Consider the following 12553-nt stretch of genomic DNA (forward strand, 5'->3'; position numbering starts at 1 on the left):
GTGGGAAACTTCTGGAAGCTTCTGGATACTTCCTTTAATTATTAAAAAACTTCCGTGACGTTAACACGGACCAGACTTAAGAAAATGAAACAAACCAAAAAAGTTGCACTTGTTTTGTCCGCTGCAAAATGGCACTTGTCAACGAAATTCTGCCTGTGTGCTATCACCTGTCAGCTGATTGCTCATGTCATGGCATGCTATGACTCCAGACTCCTGAACTGTTTAAGACATGTAAAATTAGGAACACTTTTTAGCATTGTTCAATGTTGGTTGCAAATGTTTTGTCCAATACTGTATATATATATATATATATATATATATATATATATATATATATATATATATATATATATATATATATATATATATATATATATATATATATAGATCTATAGTTTGTTGGCTTTGGGAAGAGCGGAAGGAAAAAAGTGATTCTTACGCCAACATATACGTCACTTTTAATTACTTTTAACTTTCGTCCAACATTTCCGTGTTGGACGAAAGTAAAAACCATTAATTAAATTACAAATTAATCGTTTTTTAAAAAAACCACAAAAACGCAAATTTAATTGACCAGAATGTTTTTAAAAACATTATGAATGTCTTTAAAACATTTTGAATGTTTTTAACAATATAAACAATGTTTTTATTTTATTTTTTTTTAATAAAATGTTTGTTTTTTTATTTTTTTTAATAAAATGTTTTTATTTTTATTTTTTTTACTGTATATCATGCGCGGAGTGTTGCTACATCGACTATCTTATAGCCTGACTCGCAAGGGAGTGCTGCTACATCGACTGACAAATAGCCTGACTCGCAAGGGAGTGCTGCTACATCGACTGACAAATAGCCTGACTCGCAAGGGAGTGCTGCTACATCGACTGACAAATAGCCTGACCCGCAAGGGAGTGCTGCTACATCGACTGAGGGTTTGGTTGGGGCAGGCAGTCTATCATTATTAAAAAAAAAAAATTCCGGTCTTGCATTTTAATTTTTACTTTTTGTCAACAAAATATGGAAAAAACTTTCGGACAACATCTAAGGGTTCTATATATATATATATATATATATATATATATATATATATATATATATATATATATATATATATATATATATATATATATATATCTATATATATATATATATATATATATATATATATATATATATATATATATATATATATATATATCTATATATATATATATATATATATATATATCTATATATATATATATATATATATATATATATATATATATAAAAAACTATATATATATATATATATATATATACTAATAATAAATATTATTTATATATACATGTGTGTGTATGTGTGTGTGTGTGTTTGTGTGTGTGTGTGTGTGTGTGTGTGTGTGTGTGTGTGTGTGTGTGTGTGTGTGTGTGTGTGTGTGTGTGTGTGTGTGTGTGTGTAGAGGGTAAAGTGGTGAACCTCAGAGGTATTTTTCAAACTTTGACAACAAAATGCTTACGATTAGTTCTGTAACAATATATTTCCTTTGTTTCTGACACATCAGCCTAATTATAGATTGTGTCTAGATTTGAAACTGTATTTATATCTAAGAATAAAAAATTTTTTGTTTAAAAATATGGTTTTTCTTACTTAGAAATTAAACAAAATAAACATGAACGTGTTGCATAAAATTATAAATATATGGTTACAAATTTAATATTCCCTTTGTAACCAATGACCGTAACCATCTTTAAAATTCTATATTTTATAATTGTCATTGCGCTTGCGAATAATAACTTGGTGCTTCTAAATGACCGTGATATATATATATATATATATATATATATACATATATATATATATATATATATATATATATATATATATATATATATATATATATATATATATATATATATATATACGTATATATATATATATGTATATATAGAACCCTTAGATGTTGTCCGAAAGTTTTTTCGATATTTTGTTGACAAAAAGTAAAAATTAAAATGCAAGACCGGAATTTTTTTTTTTTAATAATGATAGACTGCCTGCCCCAACCAAACCCTCAGTCGATGTAGCAGCACTCCCTTGCGGGTCAGGCTATTTGTCAGTCGATGTAGCAGCACTCCCTTGCGAGTCAGGCTATTTGTCAGTCGATGTAGCAGCACTCCCTTGCGAGTCAGGCTATTTGTCAGTCGATGTAGCAGCACTCCCTTGCGAGTCAGGCTATAAGATAGTCGATGTAGCAACACTCCGCGCATGATTTACAGTAAAAAAAATTAAAATAAAAACATTTTATTAAAAAAAATAAAAATAAAAACATTTTATTAAAAAAAAATAAAAATAAAAACATTGTTTATATTGTTAAAAACATTCAAAATGTTATAAAAACATTAAGAATGTTTTTAAAAACATTCTGGTCAATTAAATTTGCGTTTTTGTGGTTTTTTTAAAAAACGATTAATTTGTAATTAAATTAATGGTTTTTACTTTCGTCCAACACGGAAATGTTGGACGAAAGTCAAAAGTAATTAAAAGTGACGTATGTGTTGGCGTAAGAATCACTTTTTTCCTTCCGCTCTTCCTAAAGCCAACAAACTATAGAACTATGTATACTAATATATATATATATATATATATACATACAAACATATATATATTTATACATATATGAATATATATATATATATATATATATACATAAACTTTAAAACGACGCACAGTGGGCTAATTTTCAAAAAAGCTGGCCAAAAGTCAAAAAAAAAAATCACTATTGTGATTTTATTATTTTGAAACTACATAAACAAAGCCCTGTTGCATTTAATTGTATAAGAAAAAATTGTATAAATTTTAAAGTTACCTAAATCTACTTCGTCCAAAAAACGCCAGAAATGATTTTATGTAGGTGTTGAAGAATAAAAACCCACCCATGAAAATAAATAGTATATATGTACATGTAGATGTTATTTTTTTTAGAAAAGGTTGTACTACAATAATTTGTTTGGGGACGACGTTTTGGTTTAGAATTGATAAAGTTATTTAGTTTTAAATCTTTCAGTTTTGTTAAAATACAAGTAAGTTAAAATAATTCTATCGTCCCCACGTAAAAACAAATTCTGCAACTATTTATTTATTATGTGAATAAGTTTTTTTTTTTTTTTTTGTAGTCTTATAGGGTGGGTTTTTTGTTTTCTAAGTAAAGATTATTATAATTTACCCCGTCTTTAGAAATTTTTGGTAAATTTGCCGTTTCTTCTATTACTTGACTAAAGATTTTTGCACACGTTGAATTCAATATTTTATATAGCTGAGATTTTATTATAAATTTTTACTAAAGGTATTCTAAAGTGAGTTTGTTTTGTGTTGTTAATGTGGTTTTTGCTAACCATTTGGTAATTGAATCACAGCAGTTTATCAGTAAGTCTTATTTGTAACTTACAATTTTCTTTTTATACAATTTACTTAGTTTTTAAGTTTATATATATATATATATATATATATATATATATATATATATATATATATATATATATATATATATATATATATATGTACACACATATATATATATATATATATATATATATATATATATATATATATATATATATATATATATATATATATATATATAAATATATATATAATAAGTAAAAGACTTAAGATAATATATTTATATGTTTATATATTTTTTAGAATTGATGACTTGAAAATCTTTATTTATTTAGATAAAATGATAAATGAAAGTATTTATGATTGGTATTTGGCTTGAAAAGATACATATTATGATGCAATATATTGTAGATATTGTGTGGATTTTAAAGTTGAACTGTTCTGCTGCAAGAAAGCTTTAGCCAAAAAGATAAATAGATTAGTTGACACCATCAGAAAATTAAAGAAACAACAAAAAAATAAAAAATTAGCATTGTTATTAGGTAAAGCCTTTTTTCCACCTGTGGCAAATTTTTCTGATAATACAGTGAATGCATCCGAAATTCTTAAAGAAACAATACTGATAAGCGAAAACAAAATGCTTAAAAAAGAAAATAAAATTTTAAAAAGGAAAATGGAATCTATGATGGATTTACAAATGGATTATTTTACACATCTAAAAGATTTTGAAGATATGTCTAACAATCTAAAAATACTTATTTCAAAAAACTCTCTAATAGAAGCTGAATTAAACTTTATTAAAAAGTGTTATTGTGAAAAAGAAGACAAGCTTAATAATATCGAAAACAAATTAGAGCTATTAAAGTCAAAAAAAGAATCATTTAATGTTAGAAATTTGAATAAAAAAATAAAATATCGTGATACTCAGCTGGAAATAAAAAAGAATAAAATAAATTTGTTAAAAAATGAAGAAAAAAAAATAATATTGCAATTAAAAAATAAAATAACAGATATTAATTCAATTCTTCAAAACTCAGACATAAACATTTCTGAATTAAAAAACGAAAAAATAAAGCTGCAAAAAAAAGTGAGTAATTTAAAAGTTATTTTGCAAAATAAAACCAACTATATTAATGACAACAATATGAAAGATGTTATAAGTTTAGAGAAGGAAGTTGTTTCGTTATATAGTAAGACAAACATTTTAAAAGAGGAGAATCTAGAACTTCAAAAATTGGTTTCTTTGCTGGATGATGACGAAGTAATAACATTTGAAGATGGCAGATACAGTGATGACATTCGAGAAACAATAATGAAACTTCTTTCAATGAACGTGAGTATGAATAGTGTCAACGAAGTCATAAAAGTAGTTTTAATTCTTAAGTGGGGGTTTGATGGCAGTTCCGGTCATAGCGAATATAAACAGAGATTTGCCGATGGAAGAAACTCAGATGCAAATGTTTTTCTGACTTCACTTGTACCATTACAACTTTTGTGTACAAATTCAGTTTTAGGTCAAGATATTATTCTATGGAAAAATAGGACACCCTCATCTACTCGATTTTGCCGACCTATCAGACTTCAATTTCTTCACGAAAATGTCCATACAAGCATTAATGAAAAAGACTATATTGAAGATAAAATTGCTGGTTCCTCTCATCATTGTTCAACATGAAATAGAAATTAAAATACATTATAAATTGGTTATGACAATGATTGACGGAAAAGTTTGCAATGCAATAACATTGACGAAATCAACAATGCAGTGTTATTTGTGTTCTGCTACTTCGAGTCAAATCAATAATATCAATTTCGTTAAAGAAATAGAAGTTGACGAATCAAAATTGGAATACGGTTTATCAACGTTGCACGCATGGATTCGCTTTTTTGAATGTTTTTTGCATCTTGGGTATAAACTTGGAATAAAAAAATGGCAAGCACGTTCTGACATTGAAAAAAGTATATTACAACAAAAATTGTTAATCCAGAATGCTTTTAAGCTGCAGCTAGGGTTAATAGTTGATCGACCGAAACCAGGATGCGGTAATACAAATGACGGAAATACAGCTCGAAGATTTTTTAAAAACTCACAAGTGTCTGCTGATATTCTAGGAGTGGATTTAGAACTAATAAATCGGTTTCATGTAATTTTACAGGTATTATCTAGTGGCTTTCCAATAGACGCAGACAAACTCGATAACTATTCTACCGAAACTGCACTACTTTTTGTTGAAAATTATCCTTGGTACAACATGCCTACAACAGTACACAAAGTACTTATTCATGGAGCCTTAATAACAAAAACAGCAATACTACCCATAGGACAACTACCTGAGGATGCACAGGAATCGAGAAACAAAGACTTAAAAAGATATCGCAAAGATTTCTCAGGGGAAAACTTTTTTTGACTTTTGGCCAGGTTTTTTGAAATTCCGCCCACTGTGCGACGCACCCGAAACTTGGTAAATTACGAAGATTTTTGTTTTACTTAAAAGATTATTATTTGAAAGACTTTAAAGTAAATTTTCATTGGCTTTAATTTCAAGGCTTACGCTTTAAAAAAACAGCAAGCAAAATAGCTGATATTCCTACTTTTATTATATTTTTTTTAATTTTATTTAGTTTCATTTTTTTTTTTACTTTTTATATATATACTTTTTTAATTTATTGCAATCATTTTTACAAATTAAGAATATGCAGCTTTGCTTGCCGTTTTAACGACGATATTCCATTTAGGTCTTTTAATTTTTGATTTTTCAAGTTTTTCTATTTTTTGAGACCTTGTGACATAATTGCAAATTCAGAACCCCGGGTTTTAGCTTTTTTAATATAATAGTTATGGAAGCTATTTGATTGCAGATTATAACTTTGAAATAATGATGACAAAAATGTGTCTAAAAAAGAATTTGATAGCATATTATTTTTATATTTGAACATAAAAATAAGAATCTGATTTCAATTAAGTTTTACTTGTTCAGCGCCAATTTTCTACAATGTCAAAACTCTTTTCACCAATAGTTAACACGCCTGAAACCGAGATGGTAGCACACATTTTGTGTAATGTCATTTTTAAGTAAACGTTATAATTTTACAAATTCACAACTTTTGAAAAATAATTTAATAAAGTATACAGTAAGTGTAATAAAGCATACAGTAACTATTTTTGTTATTAATCATTAATTTAAAAAATTTTAATGATTTAATATCAAAGTAAGATAAATTAAGGCATATGCTTATTTCATATTAAAATACACTAATCTAATATTGCTTTCTTTTTTTAGGTGGACTTAGGAAAAATTACCCAATTGACAGCAAATTAGTATACTGCAATTAGTTAAGGAATTGGTTGGCAAGCTATCAAAGATTTGGCAATAGCGGTTTTTGGGGGTAAAGTTTCATCAAGTCATTGATTGACAGGAGATCGATGTAATTCAGTCAAAGGTACCTTTGACTGAATAACATCGATCAGCCATTATCTAAGCTAGCTTTTGACTCAAGGTTCAAGACATATTAAGTATTGATATTATTTTTTATTTGGCAATACTATTTCCCCTTGTTTTGCATAATGAATATATATAACTATTAGTTTGTTCAAATTTTTGTTCTCAGACTTAAGCGATTTCCAAAGAGAAAATTATGCTATGTTCAGAAAAGAAATCCTGCAAAGTGCAATGATGAAAGCAAGCTTGCAAAACAAAGCATTGATGTTTTGAAGAAAACTATTGTTCATAGAAAAAATTATGTTACAAATAATAATAATTGATATAATTAATAACAATAACTGACTTGCTGACTTAATATTCTGTTGTTATTTTTTTTTTTTGTAAATTTAATTCCTTGCTTTTTATTAAATAAAAAAACTAAAAAATAATGCCCAAGATTTACCAATATTATATACACACCTGTTTTTTATCATAATATTCTTATAGAGGATATTCCTATTAAATATCATTTAAGGTGGTAGACCACTATTAAAAATCGAAAAAATCATTTTTTCAATTTTAAAGTTTTTAAGTAATATAATTATCGTAGATTACGAATTTCATATTAGTTTTATATCAAAATAAAGCTAACCCTTTTAAAAATCAGTTTTCAATAATGTGGTTTAGGCATTTTCATAAATTTGTCCGTAGCAACAGATTAATTATTCCGTTGCTATGTAGCTAAAAAGGAAGTTATCCCACAAAATACCATAAAAATTAATACAAAAAAACTTCATTTGTGGTGACTGCTACTCTAAAACTACTTTTTGTTTATTATTAAATGCTTTTGGTGCAGTGTGTTACATGGTTTTCAACGGTTTCTTCAGTAAATGTCTAATTACTTTACAGCGACCACAACTTTCTTAGGCTAATTTTCTGTCTTCTATACTTTGGTTAAATAATAACTCAAATAATGGGAAATAAAGATAAAAGAAATAAAATAAGGTATAGCAAGAAACGTAGACTCTTCAGAGGAAACCAACATAAATCATCAAACGTTGTAGCTGAAGAAAATCTATCTAATTTAGAAGAATTACAATTCAAATATAGCTCTGCAAAAAAATGAAGATATTGTCATCCTGTTGCAGTAGTAAATCTTCCGTCGATATTGTAAATAATGATTTTGTAAATAAAAATAATTTTTCTGCTAATGATGATCAGTCCAATGACTGCTATATTTTTATGAACACTAACATTTTAGAAGAAATAATTACTGCCATAAGCTGCTGTCCAAAATGTTCTGCAAATGTTAATTTTAACCATGATGCTAAACGTAAAAAAGGTTTATCACACTTTATATTTTTTTCATGTGCATCTTGCCAATGGGAGCAAAAGTTTTATCCTAGTAAAACTATAAAATGAGTCTTTAAATGCTTTATTTTGGAAACGTTGTCTAAAAGATGTTTTTGTTGGAATTGATGTATTATATTTAGGTTGCTGTTCTGCAATCATTAATTTTAATGATCGACTTAATGGTATCAATAAAGTTTTTGAAAAACTTTATTTAAAACCAGGGTATTATTCTTCAAGTTTTTTGGCATCGTCTGATTTGAAAAGAGTTAGAAATATGGAAAAAAAAATGTAATGAAAAGGGAAAAAGCAGGCGAAAGCAGTTAAGAAGTATTCGTAAGGGACAAAGATGTGGAAGAAGAGAGTTTATGTTATGGTGCAGGAGAATTTTAGTCTTTTTTATTTATTTACTATAAACTTTTTATTTATTTACTAAAAACAAATATTTAATTAAGTTTATACTTTTTATAATCGCAAATCAAAAGAAAAACTTTTTTTTCTAACTTTTTTTTCTACTTTAATAATAGTATTGTTTATTAATATTATCACTTTTTTAAAACATATTTTATTTTAATTTTGCGTTAGTTTTAGTCCACAATACGTTTATAATAAGATAATAGTTTTCAATAGGTTTTTTTTTTGTGTTTTTATATTTTATTTGAAGTGTTTAATGTTTTTTTTTTGTTTAAATGTGTTTTTCTCAGTTCTTTAAAATCACGACTTTGCGGTAATTATCTCTTGATTCTCTTAACTGATTTTCATAAAATTTTCAGGAGTTGTTCCTTTAGTTATTATGGATGTCCCCTACCACTTTTATTGCATTATGATAACTCGATAAAAAGATATTAAAGTCCAAATATGGTAAAAAATGGCCCTTTTTTGTTTTCGAAGTGTTTTTTTCATTTAAAAAAAAACTGTTCAATGTTTTTCTTTTTTTTTGGTACAGGATCTTTTTCATTATATTAAAAGCAAGTCTGAAAAATTTCAAGTTGATACCATACATAGTTTTTGAGATATTCACCGCAACAAAATAACCCTATTTTGGGGTTTTCGGGACCAAATTTCTCAAGCCATTTATTAATCGAAAAAAAAAAAAAAAAATTGTCATTAAAATGTAAATTTTAATCAACTTATATAAAAATAATTTCTAAAATGTAATTTTTGAAAGATTTTTTTTTATTAGTGGTCTACCACCTTAACAACTGCAAAGGGCAATACGATGAAATTTCAAACAGGATTGAATAGGATTACTTTACATATAAAACTATAAGATATTGTTCATTCGATATCTTATAAGACACTAGGCCGGGTGAATAAAAAAAGAGCAATTGCTTTTACTCAGTAATTGGTCAGCTTTACGTAAATAAAAACTTCATCAATTTTCCTCAACATTTATTCACGTAAAGTTAAGCAATTTACTTAGTAATTGTTCAACTTTACGTGAATAAAAACTAAAGCAAAATTGCTAAAGTTTTTATTCACGTAAAGCTGACCAACTACTGAGTAAAAGCAATTGCTTATTTTTATTCACACGACCTACTGAATGAACAATACCTTATAGTTTTATACGTACAGGAATACTATTCAATCTCGTTCCAATATCTTATTGGAGTTTTTATCCTATAAGACAACGAATTAACAATATCCTATAGCTTTATATGTACAGAAATTCTACTCAAATAAATAAGTAGGATTTCTGTACATATAAAACTATAGGATATTGTTTATTCGGTGTCTCGTAGGATAAAACTCCTATAGAGCTTTGGAATACGATCGAATAGGATTCCTGTACGACCATATCTATAGAACTTTTACATGCGGTGTCTTATAGGATAAGACTTCTATAAGATTTTGGAACAGGACTGTAAAGGAATCATATCCTAAAGAAATTCCTACAGGTTGTATTTTAGTGCGTTATCCTATAGAAAATCATGTTTTAATTTTTGAATGTCCAATATCCTTTTTATAGTATATCTTTTAAAACTTTTTGACTAGGCTTCCTTATATTTTTTAAAATTTTGGTGTTTATTTGTTTTTTTGGTTTACATTTATTGGTCGTTGTACAGCTTTATATAACCAATAATAAAAACAATAATAAAAACTTATAATGATAAACTATAACAAATATAAACAAGGTATCTGAAAGAAGATCGCAAGGATCTTGTCGTCAGAACCTTAAATAAGCATTTAACAAAGATAATATAAACAAAAAATTAATAAACTTTTACGAAATTGCAAGGTAAATAATCTATGTATTGATAATAATAATCTGATGAGAAGATCTTCTCATCGGACTTTTATACAGAAGTAAACCAACATATAAATTAAAAAGGATAAAAACAATAAATAAGTTGGAATAAACTACTAACGTATATTATATATATGTATATAAACAATAAAAAAGTTTATTTATTTAGGCATTGCAGGATATCGCGAGGTTAGAGTTATTTATCTTCGTGTTTTTCCGAACCGAGAAAATCAAGTTCAAAGTTTTAAATGAACCTGCAGGCCAAATAACATAAAAAACGCAAACAAAACCGACTTGTATTAATTTCCTATACAGACTGTCGCAGTTTCAAAGAAATTGTTTTATAATATTTAAAGTGCAGGTGTCTGAATTACTACACCCTGATTTGGAGGATCAATGTAAACACACTTTTTTTAAAAAATATTGTATTATTTTGTTCTATGTCCGTTTTCTGTTAAAAAACATAATAAAGCTAGTATTTTTTATTTAAATATTGGCAAGATGATTTTATATTTTGGCAATTAAAGTATTGTAAGATACATATCTGTTTTATGAGAAAAAAAATCTTATTTTACATTAGTGAACATAAACACGCTATCGTCTACAATTCAATTCAACAGAGAAGGTAAGAAATACATAATATCTAAAATATGTACCAAGATCTTCTCAACGAAAAAAAAACGATGTTGAGAAAGAAAATAAGTTGAGGTCATCCACAAATAATATTATATCAAATTTATTTGAACTTTATCAAAATTCTTAACATATAAGAGAAACAATAAGGGTCCAAGAATGAAACTTTGAAGAACACCACATACTACTTTTATTAGCTTGGGATGTTAATAATCATCTGAAATAATACATAGTTGCTTGTTACAAACGTAGTTTTTAAACCTATCAAGTGAGGTTGTTTATATCATTTTTTTAAAATAAAATGTAAAGGTTTATTTGGCCATTTTGTATTAATTATGTAGACTAAAAGTAAAAAGTTTCATGTAAACACTAACGAATTTTATATTTTGTTATTAAACTAAAATATCGCGATTTTCACGTTGATTTCTAAATTTTTTAAAGACGATTTTTGGTTAAAACTATCTACTGCACGAATAATTCACTTTAATTTTTTTTTTCTTAATTTCAAATTCATTTAAAAAAAAAAGTTAACCGTTTTTTAAGAAAATTTTAAATTACCGTCCTAATGCATCAAATTAAAAGACAATTAAATATTTGTATCTTTTGGTAAAAACTTTTACAATTGTTTGCACGCACAACAGATAACAACTCTACAATAAACCTTTTCAGGATTGCAGATAATAATTTGTATAGAAAACCCCGTATTTCAGGGGGCATATATTGTAAGCAACACATAGAAACCCCATGTTTCAGGGGCCCACATTGCAAACAACACATAGAACAAAGAAGGTTATTAATATTAAATATGGACATTAAGATAAACTAGCACTGACACCCATTTTTCAGGGTTTCATTATTCATCTTTTATATTTCTGTCAATTTCATGAAGTAGGTTCCCTACACTTTACAATTATTTCAGGTATATATCGATCTATATCAGCACTAAACATAGGATGGATCTGGGTAATATCAGACGAGGTCGCAGGATGCCAATTATTGGGAGTGTAACATTGATACAAATTGGATTGTTGTTGGGCGGTTGTCCAAAGCTGATTAGAGTTAGAATACAAAGGTTGGGGAACACCCATAGTCCATTGATTAAAACCGCCATTCATAAGAGCATTAGGAGATACGTAAGCAGGTTGGAAATTTTGTTGTGAATACATGTGAGAAAGCGGCGGGGTATATATTTTCTCGCCCGCAGATGTCCACGCACTTCCAAATGACGACATATTAGAAAATGGCTGATTTATCTCATGAACTGGACTTGAAATAATTTGATTAAAATCTGATTCTATCGAAACTTCAGCAACAATTTGGGAATTTGAAACAACTTTCCCGTTAAGAGATAGGCAAGCATCATGTGCTTGAATACTAGTCTCAAAGCAAACGTAAATTACGTCACCGATCACGCGTAAATGTAAAATTGTTCCAAATTGAGAACAAATTTGACGAATTTTGGAAAGCTCAACCTAGTTTTAACATAAAAAAAATTTAAACAACAAATATTGAACTAAAAAATAT

The 12553-nt window shown here is 27.1% G+C and overlaps 2 protein-coding genes across 4 annotated transcripts in view; one reads left to right on the plus strand and one right to left on the minus strand.

Moving 5' to 3' along the window:
• Positions 1-7160, plus strand: part of LOC136083797 (structural maintenance of chromosomes protein 2-like) — an 18010-nt gene extending 10850 nt beyond the window's left edge. The window contains exons 1-4 of one of the 2 annotated variants that reach the window (XM_065803592.1): positions 3258-3400; positions 3712-5838; positions 6658-6890; positions 6986-7160. In XM_065803592.1, the coding sequence (XP_065659664.1) occupies positions 4014-5051 (1038 nt within the window). In that variant the 5' untranslated portion in view covers positions 3258-3400; positions 3712-4013 and the 3' untranslated portion in view covers positions 5052-5838; positions 6658-6890; positions 6986-7160. Of the gene's footprint in view, positions 1-3257; positions 3401-3711; positions 5839-6657; positions 6891-6985 lie in introns of those variants that run through there. The other variant, XR_010640100.1, reaches the window with a different exon arrangement.
• Positions 7161-11615: 4455 nt separating this feature from the next.
• LOC100199338 (myb-like protein X) overlaps positions 11616-12553 on the minus strand; it is a 59288-nt gene continuing 58350 nt past the window's right edge. For both annotated transcript variants that reach the window (XM_065803595.1, XM_065803596.1), the window contains one exon: positions 11616-12501. In XM_065803595.1, coding sequence (XP_065659667.1) covers positions 11911-12501 — 591 coding nt within the window. In that variant the 3' untranslated portion in view covers positions 11616-11910. The remainder of the gene's footprint in view (positions 12502-12553) is intronic.

This window comes from Hydra vulgaris, chromosome 08 (assembly GCF_038396675.1).
Source record: "Hydra vulgaris chromosome 08, alternate assembly HydraT2T_AEP".
NCBI classification, from domain to species: domain Eukaryota; kingdom Metazoa; phylum Cnidaria; class Hydrozoa; order Anthoathecata; family Hydridae; genus Hydra; species Hydra vulgaris.